Consider the following 22,110-nt stretch of genomic DNA (forward strand, 5'->3'; position numbering starts at 1 on the left):
GACGTTGCAGGTCACTTCTATAAATTCAGAATATGTGTTGATATGGCATGATATCATCCTCGATTGTTAACAGTCAGCATTTGTCATTGATCAGGCCTACCTAACTGTGCCACATACTACCATGCCAGCCTTATACAGCATTTTTAAAGACATCTTTAATAATTAAAATGTGGGATAGAGTTTTCATTTTCCTATCCTTAATTTGAGTTATTAGTATGATTATTTTTTGTACTTGAAATTAAAGTATTTTAAAGACATTTGAAAACAGTCCCTTTGGGGACATCCGATAAAGACATTTGAAAACACAGTATATTAATCTGTCTGTGAAATCAATTATAAAAAGTAAAAACAATAAAAAATTGAATATATACTTCATCAACAATATTACAGTTAAAATTACACATTTTGACTAGGACGCACCCGAAAATTACGAACAAACACGAGGGTATATTAGTCTTTGAAGTCTAGTTTGAAATATCCGTTTAATTCTCTTTGAAGGTTACGTTATATAACGATTGTAATTTTTACACATTTTGTCGTTGACAAGTAATCTTTTATATGAACAAGGCGTAGCAGTCTCTCGCGTGGAGCCTCGGCCATTTATCACAATTCACACACGCAGAGGAAAGAGACATTTGAACCTTTCCCGTACGATTGAATTAGGGTTTTGCTTTGTCATTTCGCTTCGGATCCGATCGCAACCTAGAAGTTCATCCATTTCAAACTACAGATCTTGATCGTGTAAATCATTGTCTTATCGCAACCCGGTACGCGTGATTATGCGTTCGAAATAATCGTCGTTTTAACCATTTCTGTATAAATTCCGGGAATTGGAGTGGACATTTTTCCTTCTGAAATCGGATTTAATTGGATTGCAGATTCCGTGGATTCGATTCCTCGTTCTCGCGTCATCATTTTCATGTTATACTTTGAATTCGATTTTTCCCCTCCTTGTGAGTACCGTTCGTTCAGATCACCTGCTTCAAGAGTATTTTCTTGTTTTTTGTTTTGATTTTTCGTTGGATTTGAAGTTTTGATGATGTTATTTTGACCTTATGATTTTTATTTTCCTTAATTTTGAACTTGATGGATAATGTTGCGTGTGAAGCGTTGTCTAATAGATCTTGAAAATTGGCTCCTCAACGACGATCCCAGCGCCACATGGGTGGCCAGATGCAGCAGAACAATGCTGCGGCCACGACTGCGCTCTACGATCACGCCGGTGGCGGGCCTCTTCACAATGCAGGCTCCGCAAATGACGCCGGCGATGCGGTCATGGCACGGTGGCTCCAGTCCGCTGGGTTGCAGCATCTGGCCTCTCCCTTGGCCTCCACCAGTATCGATCACCGCCTCCTCCCCAATCTTCTTATGCAGGTAATCATATGACTGCTTTTCAAACTCATTCTCCGAGTAACATTAATGATTAGCCTATCGGTCTTTTCATCGATTAGCGGACATGCAATCTTGGTTCATTGAATTTTTGTATGCCTTTGTTTGTGTGGTAGTGTGTCTGCACGAAGTTTGTCCAAAACATTTCTGTAGGTTTATACGGTTTAAGAAGTAGATTGTCGTTTATGTGGTCATTTCGATTATCCATTTCTTTGGTACTAGGGTTTATTGTTTTGCGAACTTAATGTTATCCTTGTTTGAATTAATAATTTTATTACCAATGCATTCTGGCCCAATCGACACTTTCTCCTCCTCCCATAAGAAGAGGTTGATGGATAAGCTTTGGGCTCAAGAACTGATGTGTGCGCGTATTTTCCATGAGAATATGATTGCAATTTTGTAGGACTATTATTTTTCTAACTAAGTTTGTGTGGATTTTGCTGATAGCGCAGAATAGTTTAATACTGCTCACCCCTTCGGTGTTACGTTTTGTCCTTTAATAATTGTTTACATGCGGTATTGGTAGTTGAAATGCTGTTCGAGAGTTGGTTCTTCCATGCACTTGAATCTGAGCAAAATTGGAGACTTTTTTTTCTCAATATATGTAATAGAAAATTTTGGGACTTGACAAGAAAGTATTTGATATTATCAAAGGGTTATGGAGCGCAGTCAGCTGAAGAGAAGCAGAGACTTTATAAGTTGATGAGAAACCTCAAATTTAGTGGGGAGTCTGCCTCCGAGCTGTACACACCGGCTGCCCAAACTTCAGGAGGGGTTCCCACTTCGGATGGGTTTTATTCTCCGGAGTTCAGGGGTGATTTTGGAGCTGGGCTCTTGGATCTTCATGCTATGGATGATACGGAGCTTCTGTCGGAGGTATGATTCTGTTTAAGGTATCCTGTCCAACAGTGCAGGGAACTTCTAGTTCTAAATCAGTAGCTTATGTAAAGTTCATTATGGAAAAATCAGATTATTCTTATTAATAAAAAGGTTAAGGGCATAATCTACTTTGGAAGATTATTCTGTTAAAGGACTGAGATTGAAAACCATGGAATGGCTATATCCCATATTGGTTATGGTTTACTAACGGGAGGAGCATTTAGACAATATATAGGGGCTTAGTCATTTTGGCTTATTTATATTTCATTGTGTAGACCTGCAATTAGGATGAGTTACTCTGCCATTTTTGGCCTGGAACTATTTTATATAACTTCAATCAAAAGTATAGGAAATATATGTCAATTGTGCTGGAAGAAGAGCATTTCTTGATTGTTGTTACAGTAGGGGAAAGGATAAAAATTTTATTGGTTTCTGAATTGCCATGTAAAGAAGAATGTGTTGTATTGTCTATATCAATTTTTAATGCGTATAATTATCTCTCCCTTTTTTGTTAAATAAATTGGATACTCCTTTACCTGTGGATTATCATCTGGTCCCATAAGAAGGTTAGGATGATTTCATAAGTGCTGAGAGTACCCACACACGCACATATTCCTTTCTAATAGATCATCATTTTGTTTCTACTCGCAGCATGTTATTCCAGAACCATTTGAGCCCTCGCCCTTTATGCCTGGTGGTACAAAAGCATTTGATGATGACTCTAATGCGACAGCGGGTGGACAGCAAGGAGGGCAACCAAATGTAGATGCATCACTTCTATTACCTATGAATGAAAAAGAGAATACAAAGGAGAATAACGTGGCTAAAATTAAAGTCGTGGTATGTTGGTTAAATTGACAGCAGGGTGCTGCTATATATGTCTGCCTGGGTCATGTAGTACATCCTAAATATAGTTTTGTTCGTTAGTTGTTGTTTCTTTTTATTTGATACAATATATAAATTAGATATTTCATGTCCACATCTGCTCATGTCATATCCATTGTGACAAGTCTCATTTTTAGACGCTGACAATCATTTTTTTTTTTTAATAAGTAACGATAATCATTCTTTGACTGCCTCTATAATATTATTGATCTCTGCAGAAAATTCTTTTCACCAATGTTTTTCTTTATCTTATGTACGTAGTTGTGCAGAAAGTTGACTGCCCATGTTCATGTTTGCTCATGATATAATATTTAAACTATGAACCATAAGCCTTAGGATTTAATGATTTTGGTAATTTTTATAAATTGTTGTTTAAGAACTTGCTGTGTTATTTTTATTTAAATCCTAGTTTATCAATTATTGATATTTGCATCTGCATTTGGGCATATGCAGGTCTCAGTTTTCTTTCCTGTGACTTAGACATTGATTTGGCTAATGTTACTTGTCACTGTATTTTTATTGACTATCTGCTTCTTGCTTGTGCAACTAGCACATGATGGAATATCCTTTTCCATATCTCTTTTTGCTTCTTCTTTTTTAACTCCTGTAATTGTTGAATTCTAATGCATGCATTAGGTTCGTAAAAGGCCTTTGAACAAGAAGGAGCTTTCTCGGAAGGAGGATGATATAGTAAACGTATATGACAATGCTTATTTGACTGTCCATGAACCCAAACTGAAGGTATCATCCTTTGCCATCACAAAGCACCATATCTTCTAGTTTCCTGCTAAATTTGAGTTTAAAATTGATATGCGCTCTTGATATTGAGCTCTCTCTCTCTCTCTCCCCAATCGACAGTCTCTTACAAACAAATGTTTGTTTATTAGTAAAATACTAGAGTGGACTCTTTGCAGACTCATACAAACATATGTTGAAATCCTTTTTTTGTTATTTTTTGTTGAAGGTGGACTTGACTGCATATGTGGAGAAGCACGAGTTTTGTTTTGATGCTGTTCTTAATGAGTATGTCACTAATGATGAGGTAATGCTAATACTATGATTTGAAGTTTGCTTCTTGCTGCTGGTCTGGCATTCTCTATTGACACGAGTGTATTGATGTAGTCTTTCTTTGATGTTTATGGTATTGTTGAGTTCTGGGGTTTATGTTTGAGAACTTTTGTTAATAATCTGGACTTTTTTTTTTCTGTATGATTATTAATATTTATCTCAATGCATGACATCTTTACATGGTACTTGCTACAGGTATACAGGGTTACTGTTGAACCAATCATTCCTACCATTTTTGACCGAACAAAGGCTACATGTTTTGCGTATGGTCAGACTGGTGTGTTGAGATTCTGATCACCTTGCCATATGACCAACTGTTGTTATCATCAGTTACCTTCTTTAAAGCTTATCCTGTTGAAACATTTAAACTGTTCTAATTGTTGGGAATTTGGATATGTCCCAAACTGTCCAGGCTATTTAAAATTTCTGTTTGTGGATATATATCACAAATGGTATCTTGGAATCTGTAGCATCTGAATCGGCTCATGTTATTTATTGTTTTTTTTTTTTTTTTGGCAAGGGAGGTGTCAATTTTCTAAACAAAATTGTTTATCACGTGAAGGTATCTTGAGAAAGTAAAATTAAACGTTTTAAAGTTTAAACCAAATTTTACTATAGTCAAATTAAATAAAGATATTTTTGCTGAGGTTATAGATGGAGTGAAATAATGTTTTTGAATTTTTAACAAATATTTCTTGAAACATTTGGGCATTGATGTAACTATAAAAAAAAGACATTTGGGCATTGATGTAACTATAAAAAAAAGACATTTGGGCATTGATGTATATCAATTTGGGGTCCCCTGTATGCCATTTTTTGTTGAAACAATCAGAGCTCTATCATAGAGGGAAAACTAACAAGTTTCGTTTAGATCATGTGTACAGTGTGTGCAATGGCAATGGTTAAGGCATATATATTAAGTGTCTTTTCTTTTCAAATTTGTATTTGATCATGAACTTCTCTCTTCATCCCACATTAGATGCAAATTTATAAATTGCATGCGTTTTAATAATTCTCTTCCTAAAATGCCCTCTGCTGAGTCAAGAAAAGGGATTTATATTTGAAAAGATGCGAGTTCAAATTTAAGAGTAATCTGGAAAGTCTATATGAAAAATGCTTTCATTTTTGGAACTTCAATTTATTTCCTGGCAGCTTAAAAGAGGAAAGATCAAAACCTATTGTGGATTGGAAGGAGTAGTGGTGGTAGTGTCTTGATTAGATGGTTGTTTAAGATCGGGAAAAGAAGTTGTATTGTATGAGTTGGTAAGATGGTATGCATACTGATGAAAAAAAAAAGGTGGTAAATGCATTAAATCTTGCCCCATGTTTGGAAGTTTCTTACTTGTCTACAACTTAAGAGTTCATCTTAGATGGAGCTTCATATATATCTATATATATATATATATTAATTTGTAATCTCCATTTTTTGCTGAATAAGTTAATTAACTGAAATGTCCTGATTTCAGGTAGTGGCAAGACATTCACAATGCAACCGTTACCTCTCAGAGCATCAGAGGACCTTGTTAGATTGTTACATCAGCCATTCTATCGTAATCAGAGATTTAAATTGTGGCTTAGCTATTTTGAGATATATGGTGGAAAACTCTTTGATCTTCTCAGTGACAGAAAGTTAGTATTTTCATTGTTTTTGGTTTTTTATTTTTTATTTTTTGTTTTGGCTTACTCTTTATTGTAAAAATTCATGCAGAAAACTTCCTTATGTAGTCGTCGTTCTGATGAATGAACTATTCTTTAGATGTTCCTGTTTTCTTGCAAGAGCTGAAGTTATATCACTTTGTTAGTGGCATTGTTTCATGTGTTTGTAAGGGAAGGAATTATTTTCTGAGTCTCGACTATTTGGAGTATGTGGACAATCATGTTGGGATGCTGTGAAGCATTTGTTACTCTGGTCACCTACAAGCAACATGTGTTGTTGTACTTCTACAACTCATTCTGTTTGCGTAAATTTGTATGCTAAGCATTTGTGGCAAGGGTCAATACTTGGCAACTATGCCACCCAGAGTGTTTGTCAGGATGGTAAACGATTTCTTGAAATGCCATCCTGTGTTTCTACCAGCAGTGTGTCCCACATCATGCATGCATGGGTTTTGGTTGGATGTAAATGCATATACCATATTAATAAAATTACGCATCCTGTATTAAGAATTTGTATCCATCGGTATTAATGTTGGCTGTGCAGACGTTCTCAATTATGAATTTGTCATTGATAAATGACTGTTCATTGTTCTCCATGCATGTGCCATATTAATAATATTAAACATCTTCTATTATGAATTTGTATCCATTTGTATTAATGTTGGCTGTGCAGACATTCACAATTATGAATTTATGTCATTGATAAAGACTGTTCATTGTTCTCCAATAGGAAACTATTTATGAGGGAAGATGGAAAGCAACAAGTTTGCATTGTTGGACTCCAAGAATTTGAAGTTTCTGATGTACAAATTGTTAAAGAATACATTGAGCGAGGTAATGCTGCAAGAAGTACGGGATCCACTGGTGCCAATGAGGAATCTTCCAGGTCACATGCTATCTTGCAACTTGTTGTAAAGAAGCACAGCGAGGTAAAAGAATCCAAGCGTAGCAATGACGGAAATGAGTCTAAATCTGCAAAAGTTGTTGGGAAGATTTCTTTTATTGATCTTGCTGGTAGTGAAAGAGGTGCTGACACCACTGACAATGACCGACAAACAAGGTTATATTTGTGCATTTTTATATTTTTCCTTTTTCTACTTCCTCAGAAATAGGCTGAGATCCAATTTTTTCTGCAGTCTGCATTAATATAATATGTTCTTTGCATCTACCTAATTCTTTCAAGCACATCCTTGTTATGCCAGCTTCATTTTTCGTTCCCTTGCTAGTCTGCTAGATGTGCTGCACATGTTTAAGAATTATTATATCAATAGCATCCTGCATGACTGGCTAAATTTGCAGGAGCAGGATTTGTTTAGAGATGTTTCTTATGGAATTTCACCAAAAGAACGTGTGAAACATGAACAGTGTGTGAAAATTTTCAAAATGATAAATGCATCTTACTGTTTATGCCAGAACTGAAAATGGCATCCTAACATTCAAGGCCATTGTGCCGCTTTATTGCTTTGCTTGGTTTTCGGATTCAGAGCATATGTATTTTAATTGATACTTGTGTAAATGATATTCACAGTGCTAAAAGCTTATGTCATAAGCAGCAACTGAAAATTTCCTTGTTTCATTAACTTCCTTTTTACTAATGATTAAACTTGATTCATTAAAACCACTTGAAAATGAAAATGGTACTTCTGTTCAGAAATGTAATGTTCCTGGAAATTATTGCTCCTTCGTTTATTCAGAATCATTAACCAATTTCTTAAAGTGGGGGCCCAAACATTGGAAAAGTAAATTAGCTATAATAGGAGATTGCATTAATATATTATTTCAGGACCAGCAGCTCATTAGCGGTTTAAAAAGGATAATGATAGGCTTACCACCCATTTACTACTCCATAGTGTATTTGAAACTTTTTTTTATTTTTATTATTTTCTTTTAAGTATTTTTTTTAACATCCTTAATCATTAAGAAAAAAATATACAACTTCACTAATAGTCACTTCCTTAGTTACTGGCAGTAAGCCTATCATTATCCATTAGTTACTGGCAGGTCTGATTTTACATTATGAGGTGGCAAACTCTCTGCATGGCTGATTGGTGTGTCATGTGCAAGAAGGATGGAGAATCTGTAAATCATCTGTTTTTACATTGTGAGGTGGCAAACTCTTTGTGGTCGGACTGGTTTGTTTTTTGGGTGATGCCTAAGGAAGTATAGGAGCTTCTTGCATGTTGGTATGGTTGTGAGGTGAGGAAAGATGTTGCTGCCAGGTGGAGAATGATTCCTTTGTGTTTAATATGGTGTCTATGGCATGGCTGGAAAGAAATGGGAGATATTTTGAGACAAGGAGCGCACTTTTGAAGATCTTCGAAACTTTTTCTTTTATACTTTGAGCTTGTGGGCTAAGATCTTTGTAAGGAATGATGAGAATGTTATGAATCTATTTCTATCTTAGTTTTCCTGTTGTCTAGAGTGTAGTAGCTATTTCCTTTGTATACCTCCTGTGTACTTGGGATATGCCTATTCATGATAATAAAATTCATTTTACTTATAAAAAAAAAAAAAGAAGAAGAAGAAGGTTACTGGCAGGTCCGAAACAGTTTTTCATTTATCTGGCTTAAGATTTGAACCAGGCTCTTATAACCCTATCAACCTTGAAGCTGCTCTTATTAGAGGTGGTTGCAGCTGTTCTTGCTGTTAATCTGTCTCTTTGGCATTGGGCCATAGCTCAAGCCTTAGAGCTGAATCTGATGGTAACGATCGACCAGTCCTGGTCCACTTAAGGTGCTGAATTTTGGTTTGTTGGTCTAGTTTCAGGGAGGGTCAGAGTGAGTTTTTGACTCTTTCACTTAAGTTGAGTTCTTATCTTTTCCCAAGTATCTACCATGGCACTGAACACTAGTCACTGCTTTATTTTGGGTCCGGTGTGGCCTTGAAGGCCATTCGTACATACAGCAACATTAATCGGGTGTATTAAGTTGTTTTGATAGAGTTGCCATAAACAGATCTTTTCCTTGCTGGACATTGGTTCTTTTTCTAGCCTGTTTTTCCAGCTGTTTTATATGTTGGCGTTAAGATCTTGTTTTATTGCTGTGGAAATTGACCTCATATTTGAATTTCCCGGATTATTTGGTATGTTACAGGATTGAGGGAGCTGAAATCAACAAGAGCCTTTTGGCTCTCAAGGAGTGCATTCGTGCTCTGGACAATGATCAGATCCATATTCCTTTTCGCGGAAGCAAACTCACAGAAGTGCTTCGTGACTCTTTTGTCGGCAATTCAAGGACTGTTATGATCTCTTGCATTTCTCCAAATGCTGGTTCCTGTGAACATACGCTCAATACTTTGCGATATGCAGACCGGTATGCTTTTAACTATCATGAGCGTCAACAATTTGAAGTACGTCAGTGTCGGTGGTCTGTTATCGTTTGTTTTTGTTTTTTTACTGAATAATGGATATTCCATGAACAGGGTTAAAAGTCTCTCCAGAAGTGGAAATGCAAGAAAGGATCAGGGTATCAGTTCAGTACCATCAAGTAATAAAGATGCTTTGTCACTATCATGTTTGCCGGTTTCTGTTGACTCACAGGATGTCTGTGACCAGCGGCAAGAGGTGAAAGTAGCAGATATGGGAAGGAGGGTTGTGGAAAAGGAAAATTTTTCATACAATTCTACTGCTGAGTTTAGTAAACAGCCCTCCAGTGTTTCATCTAGTTACCCCTTGAATGGCCGAGAGGAAAAAGGGGTTGCTTCTGGCTCAATGGACAGAGAGAGGTATGAAATGAAAATTTCCTATGGAGATTCTACCACTGAAAAGACATACTCTTCTTATTCCCAAAACTCAGTAGAGACAGAAGAGAAAGTGCAAAAGGTGTCACCACCTCGCAGAAAAGTTTCTAGGGAAGAAAAGTCGGAGAAGCTGGGGAACTGGATGAAAAAAGACCGTAACGGGCCGGATTTTTCCGCCACAAGCACCAGGCAGCAGAATACAAGCATTTACAGCACAAATAATGTTGGACCCCAACGACATGATCCAGAACTTCTTCCTGATGGAAATATTAATGAAATACTTGAGGTTGGTTATCTGTGTAGCCCTGTTATTTCATGGCAATCTTTCTATTATATTAGAGGTTTCTTTTTGTTAGTTAATTTTTGGTAGATAATAATGTGGGGGATTGAACCCTGATTCACCCAATAGAAATCAGAGCTGGTGTCATCTGGGCCAAGGGTCACTGGCTATATTAGAGGTTTTGCTTTGCGGCTTGTTTATCTTATGTGCTATTTTGGCCGCTGTAGGAAGAAGAGGCCTTGATTGCTGCTCATAGAAAAGAAATTGAAGACACAATGGAGATTGTTCGTGAGGTAAGTGAAAAATTGATCAGCTAAATAGGTTTCTAATTTCGGAGTTCTTTTTGTTTTGATAGGTTTGTGTTTATTTCATTTTTTGTGTTTTATAATTTTCAATCCCTTCAGCATATGAATTGCTTCCCTCTGGGATTTCTGTAGTCTGCTTTGATAGTTTCCTGATGTGATTAGAATCATGACATTGACTTTCTAAATAGTCGGAAAAGGAGACATTGTCTCGTTTGAATTGTGTGAGTTCACTCATGGTTCATTATCACCCGCCAAACATAAGTAAATGAAAGCCTGAAAGTTCCAAGAAAGCGTAATCACCTACTAATTTTTTTCATGGTCTTTCAAACTTAAACTGAAACACATGTTTAACGTCTGAAGTGTTCTCTGTGATCTGAACGGGCATCCCCCTATGTTTTCTGGATTCTAGGAAATGAAACTACTGGCAGAAGTGGACCAACCAGGCAGCCTCATCGACAACTATGTGACACAATTGAACTTTGTGCTTTCTCGCAAGGCAGCAGGCCTGGTTGGTCTTCAAGCTCGCCTTGCAAGGTTCCAGCACAGATTGAAAGAACAGGAGATACTTAGTCGGAAAAGAGTGCTGCGATAAGGTATCTCTTTGTTTCCTTGCTTTTAAGGATCAAACCATATCCTTACATGTGATTTCTCTCTATTATTTTGCAGTGTGTTTTAAAAAAAAAAAAAAAAAAAAATCTGTTCAATGGATTCTTTGATGTATGTGGATCTTTTCTGGCTATCGAGTTACAATTCTAATGTATACTCTTTTTTCTTTCCCTCAGTCACAATGCACAAGATGGGTTGAGGTACTTTTAGGAGAAGGATATAAGGTAATGCACAACCGAACTGTACTTGAGGGCTATGGTTCTGTAACTTCCAAACTTTTGGCTTGAACAAGAGGTTCCATGTCTGTTACCAAAGATTGTAGCGTAGTCAATTGTGCTTTTTAGATGGGTCTGATGTGATCTTCCCCAGATTTTAAGGGTTTGTGGACCGTTGCTGTTGCTTACAGGTGACTGGATTTGATTCACAAATTAAATTCAAGAAAAGGTAAAAAAAAAAAAAAAAGAGGAGGTGAAATGCATGCTCCATAATTTCCTTAATGTTCTGAAATTATTTTCTCCACCTACACACCTTGTTCATTAGCATTCTGCTTGAACACTGATCCTGATACAAATGGTTCCTAGTATTGATTCAGAATATTATTATTTGATGAAAGACTACCTGAACAATAATTCCATTCTAGGTTGTTTTTGTTTATACTAGCTCGTATGAGAATTATATTGCAATCTTACAGATAATTAAGGGAGAGGGTGGGCTTCAAATCGTGGAAGTACTTGGGTAGTCTTAAACCAGGCGCACGCTTTCATTTTGGTTGTTGGCATTATTTAATCCTCCATTTTAATTGTATCCAAGAGAATTTATTTTTCCCTAAATATTTCTTTCTTAGTCTATTTCACAATGAATTACATGAGGACTCGCCTGAGTTACTTCTTCGAACGACCCTTCCTTCCCTACCCGAAGTACTTAAAAGTTATATTTGAGAACAATTCCATCTCAGTGATCATCATAAGCTGGTATTGTTACTCATTTCCATGCAACATTCTCTAGTATATAACATGATTGATTGCCGAGTTGGGTGGTAACAAGCACCACCAATCAATACAACGTAAATATGATTTGTGAATTGCAACTTTGATTTACCAATTTCTAAACGCACCGAGATAAATGAATAAAATCAGAGCATGATTTTAATCAGAATGAAATATGGTTAACCTTTGCAAAAACCAACAATGATTGATCTAGCCTCATTCATAAGTTGTTTGCTACATGACAAAATTAGTGCTTTAGTGCCACAGTCCATATCATATCCCTACAGAAAAAAGCTGGGTTAATGGTCCATTGCATGAAAAGGAACACCCCCGAAAGCAACACTTAACTGGTTCATTGCCACTGTCGCATGAGTTATTTGAACGAGAAATGCTTGGGATTCACGATAATGGATCCGAACATTTCTCCCGACGGTGTTTTTTGGTTTTACTTAGTGATTAAAGAAATATTTTTTAATGATATTGTGATTTTTTTAAATATATATATATTTAAGGATATAAAAAAAATGAATGAAAACAAGTAAAAAAACAAAACTATTTTTGCCTTTCTCTGTAGATGCTCGGGCTACATCCCTCAGCGTACGTAGCATTACTCTATTTGAACAAAGACTGCTTGACCAGTCCGACCACGCGAGTTCTCGCTGACAGCAACCCATTATAATATCCCAAGGGAAACACTAACTATGAAAACAGAACAAGCAAATTCTCAGAAGACTCAAGACAAGGATATGAAGCATTCGGTAGGGGACCAGAAACTTAAGATTACGTTGATAAATCGATCTCGACTCCAAGACTGATAACAATAGGCAAAAAATAACTCAGCTCACCAAGCAGGGAAAAAAAAAAAAAAAAAAGGAAAGGTGGCAAAAAGGAAAGGGAGAAAAAAAAGAGAAGAAGATAATGGAAGTTGGGTGTGAAAATTACCAACACATCCTAGCGCTTGCGAAGTAACACTTCAGAAGATTGGCTCTCTTGTATGGTATATACAAGCTACCACTTTAGACTCATGCCACCAGTGATGTTAGGAAGTCAGCACACACCAGGATACTCCTATTCATTGCATGGCAATCACCCAGGTCCAGACTTCGTACTCTTCACTCAATGATGGGAAGTATTTTCTACTAAAAAAAAAAATGATGTGTAGTGTTTTCTAAATTCCTAATTTCAAATGGGTGCAATAGCATATTTCTAAAGCGGCAGGCTGACATTTTCAATTAGTCAGCTCTTAATCTGAGAATCTCCTTTGCAGTCCTCTTCCGAAAATTGGGCATGTGTTCCTGCAAGTAAAAGAAATACAGAATTCAGTTGCACTCAATTGTGTAGATCTATTGGAGCAAGTTAATTGAGAGCAATTTAACTAGTAGAGAAAATTATTCATTGTGTTCATGGTTGCAACGGTTTGTTTGCATGCCCCGTCAAATTTGGCTTCACTGTCTCTAGCATTGATTTAAGAGATAAACCATCCTCTCCCCATTCCACTCCCCTCTACTAGTCCTTCAACTCATTGCGAGTGTCTGGGGAGGAGGAGGGAGCTTTGGCTCCTCCCCATTCCATATCCCTCCTGTTCTTTTCTTTTCTTTTTGATGATCTGGAACATCCCCCTATTAGGGCCTTTAGGACTAACCTCTGCAATGTAAACCCCCAACTTCACAACCCCAACCACCAAAAACCATGTATCAGGTAATCAATTAAACTTCTTATGCACAATCAAATTTACATACAGCTCACCTCAAACACGCCCTTTGACAAATAGGGTGTATCCAGACAGTCCCTCTCCCTTTTCTCTTCTCTCTCTGTCGATGTCTCTCCTTTCTTTTTTGCCCCCTATCCTTTTGTTTTGGAGGATAAATCTACAGCAGTCCCCGCTCCAACTCTTCCCAGCACTTCTCATCTCTGACTCCACCCACCCCAAAACCACAAATCATTGTGTGCAGCCCATGTGCCACATCATTGCTCGTGGGTTACAGGCACTGCCTCTCTATCAGTGGACCACTCCTCCCTTCTCCTTCCTCCTATTTTCCTTCTTCCTTTCATTTTGGATGTCAGATATGTAGTAGACCTCAGTGCTGTTCCAGAATGCGGATCCATGCAACACCACCTGAGTAGCAAACCCGTGATATTCCAATACATCCAATGTCCTCAGCTCATCTACCTTCAGACTCCTTCACTGGACATTGGAGTAGAGTTCCTCAACAATAATCTCAGCCCAACAAACCTCAGTTCAACTCTGTTAAACAGCCAATCTTACAGACTGGTTCAGTTCTGGTGACCCCACCCACCCCTGCACGTCTTGGTTTATGGGCCAAGAACAATTGGACTGGACTAACTATTTGGTCCATTTCCAGTTTATTTAGATTTTATTTGGTTAGTGTTTGCATTATTTTTGGGGGGTCAACCCCTTTATACCATGCTTTCTATTTTGTTGAATGAAATGAACTTTCTCAGAAAACCTTTTGTTTTTTGTTTTTTCTTTTGGGGGGGGTTGGGGGCGGGGCGGGGCGGGCGGGGGGGGGGGGGGGTGGAGGGCTATTAGTGGAAGCCACTAGTTTTCAACTGATGCAAATGAACATATTTGATGATGCAAGAGGAGCATGTCTACAAGTGCCTTACCTGGCTGAAACAGAGGCCAATGTCTCTGCTATAAAAGTCAGCATATTTGATCATAAACACGCCACAATCAAACCTGTTCATATCAAAGTTCGTTTAGAAAAATATTTCAATGAGCAGCACTCTTTTCAATTATAGTAATAAGTTTGTAATACTTTCTAGGCAGTGACTTCCAAAAGAAGATGCCTGAGTAGCATAAAATATATGAATACACACCCATTCTCCTGTTCAGGAAGGTCTTCAACAAATTCTTGTTTCCAGGAACTTATATTGACATCTTTTCCACTCTTATCCTTCACTTCATCCACAAAATATCTAGCCTGGATGAATCAATAGTTAACATAAAATACAAACCCCAATGAGTTGAGCAAACTTGTTTTTCTTCAGATGGCTTTAGAAAAGTACAATCATTAAGGTGGAAATACACTACCACAGTATTTTTTTTTTTAATCAGTAAACAGAACTTCATTAATCATAAGAATACGCAAGAGCCCAAGTATATGGACACAACATAGAGAAAGTAATAGCTTAGAGGTACACAATCCTGAAGTTAATTTGCAGCAAAAAAGATTATGCAATAGGCCATACTGATGACAAAACCAAGCTTCTTTTACCAATTTGTACATGCCCTTAAAACATTCAAGGATGAGGATGAGATGGGGGAACTTTGCATTAAAAAGTGCATGTAGTTTTTACTTCTCTTTTTCAAAACCCCTTACGTATCACCATGTGCTCCAAAAATGGGAATAATAGCACAAAATAACTAGAACTATAAAATGACTAAATAAATACCATCTTTAGAATCAATAAGTACACAAAGTAATAAAAATATTTTACACAACACATTTTTAAGTATTTACAAAAAATCTTAAAGCCAACTGTAACTTATAAAAAGAAAATTGCCTTCTTGTGTCCCTAAATCGACAAGTCATGTTTTATTGAGTTTGAAAATGAAGGTAATGAAGATCCCATCATCTTGAAATTTCACAGTTCAGATGAGCATTCTACATTGTTGGAGTACCACTGTGATTGTGATGATAACAATCACCATGCTCGTGTGGAGAGTATTCAGGGTAATGATCTGGCATCGCCACCATTGGTTATGGTAGTGGCTCCCAAAAAGTGATGAGGGTATCAATGAGATGTAAGTGGCATGCAGATGACTGTCATTTTGACAGAAACCATGACAGCAGGTGTTGGTGGGTAGTCGGCAGGACGGAAGCAGTATGTGGTTGCATGATTGATGCCAGCAGAATATAGATCGGCTTGGTGGCATTAACTAGTTGACCTCATTTCACTAGATTTGTTCATTTATGAACCACAGAATCTTTTTTTTTTTTTTTTGTATAAATAAAAGAGATTTTATTAATATTGAAATAGGCATAACCCAAATAGACAGGAAGTAAGCAAGAGATTACATCTAATTGGGAATTTATTAACCACAGAATTTAAACAGCCGATTATATTATACAATTATTTCACGGGACTGTAGTTTAGTCAAAGAAAATTTCCACAACTAATCAATTACTGATGCTGGAATCTATGGTACTTTGACTTAATTCTTGACTTCAGCATATGAAACATAAAGCTAAACAGGGAATGACCAAAAAGCATACCAGTACTTTCAGCACTTGGGTATCCATCCCTCTTAGTGAATCAAGATACTGAAACTTCTCGTCTTTCCTATTTATAACTGCCAAGCACCAATGTATCTCTCTATGGATAGGGACGAATATCTTCAAAAATGAAAAAACCCAATTTAAACTTCAAAGCAATGGCCAATCAAACAAAATATGCTCGCAGAAAATAAATAAATAAAGGAGGGCACACAGGAATTTACTTTGTCACACTCAATGAGGCCATATCCCAATTTCCTTTGGCTCGTCCATCTTCTGACAGAATTATAATCATAGCCATTCCTCCCACTTATCAACTGGGATTAGCAGTTGAGTCGAACAACAAAAGGAACGAATGATTAAAACAAACATCGGTCATAAAAGCATAAAGGGGAAACATATGAGAGTGTGGAACAGATTCCAGAGGCTAGCAAATATGAAAAACAAGGCTTACTTTGTGAAGTCGGACATGGAACACAATCAAAGTTGGTAAATGAAATGCTAGACTATGGTGCTACCAAAATATTTAAAAGAGAGAAAATGAGCCTTATAAATTAGGTAGAATTTCATATTTTAATGCTTGGAACTAGAAACTAAGATCCAACAAATAAAATTGATATAAAGGAAATAATTGAATATTCAGACATCTGTAACGAGTAAAGGGTTAAAAAGGCAAAAAATATTTCAAACTCTGTAGGTAAATAAGCAAAACCAAGAATGTGAACAGAACCTTCCACAAATCTTGAGACCAAAAAAAAAAATAAAAAACTATGGCACGTGAATGAATGAAGCCATTTGTAAAGATAAAATAAAGTTTACCACAAAGTTGAAGAAAATGATAGGAACACTGGTAATCAACCTTTTTGTAGAAAAATGTGTTGAAGAAATGGCATCTTAAAAACTTTTGCGGCTCTCTATTTTCTCTCTCTTTCAGCAACTCAAGGTACACGTTTATGACCTGCAAACGAAGGAAGAGAATAATTATCAAGAAACTAATTTTTTTTTATAAGTAATTATCAAGAAACTACATTACCAGCTCAGAAGAACCAGTTAGCCATGCTTACCAAATTAAAAACCCTTCATCATTGCTGCTAACATAAATCGTGATACCAAAAATTACCTCATCATTCAACCATGCCCCTGGTCTAAGGCACTGCAGAATTTCTCCCGTGATCTCAATATTTGAGTTCTCATGAGTGACTAACCGCCTGTAGCAATCCACCCATTAATGTTACAGTTACGAAGACACCCATAAAAGAAGAGAAGAGGAAGGAGAGGGGTGGACGCCCCCCGCGGGGGGGGGGGGCGGCGCGGGGCATGTATCAAAGCATACCTAGTGGAGTTAAATGCACGTTCAACCATAGCCTCTTCCTCCTCTGTAAGAGGGAGGAAAGGTTCCCGCGGTAAATCCTGAAAATATAAATAACTTATAATACTATTAAGCATCATCTGGAAGAACATTCAAGTCAAAATTCAGAAGCAGTAAAGCTACTTACCAACTGAAAGGCATCTAAATAACCAAGAATCTTAACGTTACTTATTAAAAGAGGGCGCATAAAAGAATTTCACCTCCACGGGTTTCTTAGCCGGACGCAACTGTTGAAACATAGACCTACGCTCCTCATGTAACTCAATCTCAAAATTCAAGTTTCTCAATTTCGGAGTACGCCTTTCCGTAAACTCAAGTAACTTCTTAAATGCAGAGACACTCATATCCCGCCCAGAATTCAGCTTCAGAGAATCCAACATTTTCTCGGCATCATTCACTCTTGAATTCCCATTCGTCAAGTGTGAAGCCGCCGAAGACGATGATGGCAAGAGCTCATGATCCAAAACCTTGGCATCCAATTCCTGCACATTGGCCACGGCCCCATTAAAAACCTCCCCGTGTTCCGACGCCACGGACCGCCCTTCTAAGCCACCTTCCACGACCTCAACTTCCTCAATGCTTGAATCTTCGGACACTCCACCCTTCTCATTATCCGTACTTACTTCGATCACCTCCTTCTCCTTTGTCAGGTACCGAAGCGTTCGCAGTGCGCTATTCTTTGCCTTATCGTACTTGACACTCAAAATATTGCCCATTTCATCAACAGGCTCCTTTTTATAAACCCCGCTAGTCCTCCGCCCTGAGTTCCGACTCAAACAAGTCCAGGAAAACCCGTACTTGAGTATTCTGCAAGGGGCGTGGACTTCTCTACCCAGCCGAGGGGTTGCTTCTGGGTACCGTGAAAGTCTCGCAACGGTGCTGTTCGAGGATACAATTGGTCGGTCCGGGGTCTTGTCAATGGATGAGAATCTCGGTCTCTTTGAAATGTGAAAATCTAAAGAATTCTGAGATGCATAGGTGTGATTAAAGCCCAAGCACTCGCCATCGCGCTTACGGTTGCTCGTTCGGGCACCCATTGACCAGCCTGGGAACTCTGAATCCTAGAAATCAAAAACCCATCTAAATAAAAGCATTCTCAGAGAGAATCACCCAGTTGAATTTGAAAATTAGGGTTTTGTTTAGAGGGGGCCAGACACTTTGAGCTGGTTAAACCCTAGCTGCGACGCAATGGGACTCAAAGTTGTGTTTTGGGGATGGGCCGTAGAGAATGTTTGGAGCGACGGTGTTGTAAGATAGGGAATAAAGCAGTGAATTTGAGAAACTCAAAAACCTATCAGTGCATCGGAGGGCGGATTTGAAGCAAAATCCAGGACAGTGTGCTCAAAATGTAAACCCGCGAAATTTGCCTGGCTTGGAGAGCGAGCGAGCGAGCGGAGTAAAGAGATGGGAATAAATTTGAAAAGAAGAGATGGGAGATTTCAGCGGCGGTGATGTTCTCGTTGATGTTCCGTGTTCGTTCGGATCAATTTTAAGGACTTTCCGATTGATCGAGAATTTGATAATGTTGTGGTCAGTGTTCAGTTGTATCATGGATTGTACATGCGCTTATAGTTTTTGTTTATATTTTTACTCATAAAGTTCATTTTGTTTTTAATTTTTTTTTTACAATTTTTATTTTTTAATATATAGAGAAATAGAGCTTTTTATAAAAAAAAAAATTTAATTATATTTTTTAAGGAGAATGTCAAATATGCCCTTTACTTCATAGTTCATTTTCAGTCTATAAGGTCATGTTTGGTTATTATAATTTAAAAAATTAAATATTTTATTAAAAATTGAATATAATATTATTATAATATTATTTTTTAATATTATTTTTATATTAAAATTAAAAAAAATAACTTATTTATTATTCTTTCTACAAAAATTTAAAAAAATTATAATAAATATATAAAATAATATAAAGATAAAATAATTTGATTTCGTACGACCAAACCATTTACAAGTCTAGAAGCCCCTCCCTTTGTAACTTTGTTTCGTGTCACTCCTCCACTTTCGGGCCACACTCAAGGTGGCTGTCGATATTCCTCCATTATTTTTTACGGAATAATCATACACACAACATATTTTCATTATCATTATAATAATAATAATAATAATAATAATAATAATAATAAATTTTATTATTATTATTATTATTATTATTATTATTGTAAATTTACCCAGAAAGTTAAACAAAAAGGAACGAGTGAATAGTAGACAAACATTTTATTTTCAAAAAACAGAAACATATTTTCATAATACATTTTATACTAATATTGTAAAATAAGAATATTTTTATGAAGCGTTTTATAAAAATATCCCTTATTTAAAATAAAATTGTGAAAAATATTGCGTATAAATTATTTTTACTCTTTTTCACATGGCACGAGTTATCTTTTATTTTTTTCTCGAAAAAATATGTTTGGAAAAAAATATTAAAATGATTATCAATTTGAAATTAATAATATTCTTATTCAAATATACTTTTTAGTTTATTTGAAATTAAAATAATATTTTAATATGTAACATTCAAATAATTTAATTTTTCTATTAAAAACTTTTAACACTATTTAAATATTTTTTAAGACTTATAATACAATAAAAAAAGACCCTTAATATTATTAGGGATTAGTTTATGGTTTAAATTTGTTGAACCCAAGGTTTTAAATTTCGTGTAATTATATATCTACACATTAATTTTAATGATAACTAATAAATTTAAAGAATAAATAAGTCTCAAGTTCAAGTTGTTTATACAATGGAGTCAATCGTATCAAGGAACCAAGTATGAGCAACAAGGGAACAAGTTCATATTCATATTAAAACTCATAGAGTAATGTTGTAAATATCTTAACAATTCGAAATTAGGATTAAGGTTCAAAATTAATATTTTATCATAAAATATTAAAATATATTTTCCATATGTGCATAAATATTTTAAAAATTAAATTTAAAAATTATGAAAAATGATTGATTGTCATCTTTCACGTGTGCATGACATAATTAAAGGTTTGAATTTTGAAAATATTAAAAATAAATGATTGTTATCTTTTACATGTTCATGCCTTATTTGAATATTTTTAAAAGTGATTGATACTCTTTTTGACTTATGAAAAAAGTAGATGATTTTATTTGAAAATATTAAATATGATTGATTATCATTTTTCACATGTGCATGCTTTATTTGAATATTTTCAAAAGTGATTGATACTCTTTTTGACTTATGTAAAAGATAGATGATTTTGTTTGAAATTTTTGAAAAGTAAAGTATACTCCTTTTGTCATATGCGAAAAGTAAAAAGATTAATTTTGAAATTTTTAAAAAGTGAATGATATTGTTTTTACAAATAAAAAATAAGAAACTTTTATTTGAATTTTTTGAAAAGTGAATAATGTTGTTTTTGACATATGAATCTTTTTAAATTTGAATATGAAGTCTTATATGCCTATAAATAGATCATTTGAGAGTTTTAAATTTACAACACCAAGAGCATACAACATTCATTCAAAACTTTCATTCTCTCTTCTCTAAGTATTGAGCTGTTGCCCAGATGACTAACACAAGAGGGGGGGTGAATTGAGTTGTATTAAAAAAATAACAATTATAAATCAAATATATAATATAAAATATAAACAAAATATGAAATAACAATAAATATAAAGAGTAAGGGTAAGAGAGAAGCAAACTCAGTATGTTAATGAGGTTCGGCCCCACTGCCTACATCCTCGCCTCAAACTACCCCTTGAGGATTCCCAAATTCACTATTCAACCTCCTTCAGGTAGAGATAGAAACATATTACACCTTTGAACAACACCGCTACAAAGGTGTGATGACCCGCTTTTAAGTGTATTTTCGCTTAAATGGTTGTTTTTATTTTAATTAATATATTAGTTATTTATTTTAATTTATTTGCGTTTTAAATTTAGTTTTTAATTTATTTGATGTTGTGTTTTATTTCTTTTAGTTGTTTTGTGGTTTTTAATCTCTTTTTGGCGGTTTAGTTTTGTTTTCCGGATGAGGATTAGATCTCCTCTTTTCCCTACATCTCTTTTCTTTTTTTTCCTTTCTTTTTCTTTTTCCTCTTTCTTTTTCCTTCTTCTTTTCTTTTTCCTTTCTTTTTCTTTTTTCTTCTTTTTCTTTTTTCTCTCTTCTCTCTCCCCGATCGGTCCCCCCCCGAGCTCTCTCTCTCTCCTCCCTCTCCCTCACGCCGAACACCTTCTCTCTACCGGCCCACCACCGTCCGGCCACCACTCGGCCCCCCACTGGTCCCATTTTCTTCCCCTCCCTCCGGCGCACCACCCCTCCAAAGCCCACCCCCAACCGGCCGGCCGTTTGGCCGGAAAAACTCCAAGAAGGGCGCACGGATTTTGCTCCGATCCGCCACCGTCGCTCCACCTCATCACCGACTCCTTGCCGTCCTAACCCACCCATTTCCGGCCTCCAACGACCACCGGAACAGCTCCTACGAGCTTAGTTTCCGATTTGAGTTTTTCGGCCATTTTCCGGCGATTCCGCCGCCACCCACGGCCGTTCATCACTTCCAATAGCTTCACAACCATCCCTAGACTATACCCTATCAATCTCATGTCCTAGTTTGTCCCCGTTCAAAAGTGGGTTTTTCAAACCCACGGCCACAGTGAATTTTCACTGTGACGTTGCTGTTTTTCCGCAGTTTGCAACGCCGCTTGTTTTCTAAAATTTCC

At 36.4% G+C, this 22,110-nt stretch overlaps 2 protein-coding genes across 3 annotated transcripts; one reads left to right on the forward strand and one right to left on the reverse strand.

Moving 5' to 3' along the window:
• The first annotated feature begins 537 nt into the window (after nucleotides 1-537).
• Nucleotides 538-11,268, forward strand: LOC122318769 (kinesin-like protein KIN-13A). 2 transcript variants are annotated; one of them, XM_043136378.1, is made up of 15 exons: nucleotides 538-767; nucleotides 879-953; nucleotides 1,109-1,374; nucleotides 2,044-2,265; nucleotides 2,920-3,108; nucleotides 3,790-3,894; nucleotides 4,118-4,195; nucleotides 4,417-4,498; nucleotides 5,688-5,850; nucleotides 6,608-6,937; nucleotides 8,970-9,188; nucleotides 9,298-9,901; nucleotides 10,123-10,188; nucleotides 10,610-10,793; nucleotides 10,983-11,268. In XM_043136378.1, the coding sequence occupies exons 3-14, from the start codon at nucleotides 1,162-1,164 to the stop codon at nucleotides 10,790-10,792; spliced, it is 2,454 nt and encodes an 817-aa protein (XP_042992312.1). In that variant the 5' UTR covers nucleotides 538-767; nucleotides 879-953; nucleotides 1,109-1,161; the 3' UTR covers nucleotide 10,793; nucleotides 10,983-11,268. The 2 variants fall into 2 exon arrangements, with proteins under 2 accessions (XP_042992312.1, XP_042992316.1); XM_043136382.1 differs by having other exon boundaries at nucleotides 1,122-1,374.
• A 1,271-nt stretch (nucleotides 11,269-12,539) lies between these two features.
• On the reverse strand, nucleotides 12,540-18,960 carry LOC122318782 (ubiquitin-like-specific protease ESD4). Its single transcript, XM_043136394.1, has 9 exons — nucleotides 17,603-18,960; nucleotides 17,367-17,443; nucleotides 17,154-17,241; nucleotides 16,893-16,991; nucleotides 16,258-16,350; nucleotides 16,034-16,153; nucleotides 14,634-14,737; nucleotides 14,421-14,493; nucleotides 12,540-13,087 (listed from the first exon to the last, which is right to left on the reverse strand). Exons 1-9 carry the CDS (start codon nucleotides 18,437-18,439, stop codon nucleotides 13,025-13,027), a joined length of 1,554 nt encoding a protein of 517 aa, XP_042992328.1. The 5' UTR covers nucleotides 18,440-18,960; the 3' UTR covers nucleotides 12,540-13,024.
• Between the last annotated feature and the right edge of the window lie 3,150 nt (nucleotides 18,961-22,110).

This window comes from Carya illinoinensis, chromosome 1 (assembly GCF_018687715.1).
Source record: "Carya illinoinensis cultivar Pawnee chromosome 1, C.illinoinensisPawnee_v1, whole genome shotgun sequence".
In the NCBI taxonomy this organism is placed as follows: domain Eukaryota; kingdom Viridiplantae; phylum Streptophyta; class Magnoliopsida; order Fagales; family Juglandaceae; genus Carya; species Carya illinoinensis.

What these genes read in the sequence shown, in the direction of transcription:
- LOC122318769 (XM_043136378.1), top strand. Translation starts at nt 1,162, where the DNA reads ATGGGTGGCCAGATGCAGCAGAACAATGCTGCGGCCACGACTGCGCTC. An exon ending in TTTTGCGTATGGTCAGACTG is followed by an intron (nt 4,499 to 5,687) that starts GTGTGTTGAGAT and finishes TCCTGATTTCAG; the next exon opens with GTAGTGGCAAGACATTCACA. An exon ending in ACTTTGCGATATGCAGACCG is followed by an intron (nt 9,189 to 9,297) that starts GTATGCTTTTAA and finishes TTCCATGAACAG; the next exon opens with GGTTAAAAGTCTCTCCAGAA.
- LOC122318782 (XM_043136394.1), bottom strand. Translation starts at nt 18,439, where the DNA reads ATGGGTGCCCGAACGAGCAACCGTAAGCGCGATGGCGAGTGCTTGGGC. An exon ending in CTTCCTGAACAGGAGAATGG is followed by an intron (nt 14,494 to 14,633) that starts GTGTGTATTCAT and finishes TGATATGAACAG; the next exon opens with GTTTGATTGTGGCGTGTTTA. An exon ending in TTGGCCTCTGTTTCAGCCAG is followed by an intron (nt 13,088 to 14,420) that starts GTAAGGCACTTG and finishes TTTTACTTGCAG; the next exon opens with GAACACATGCCCAATTTTCG.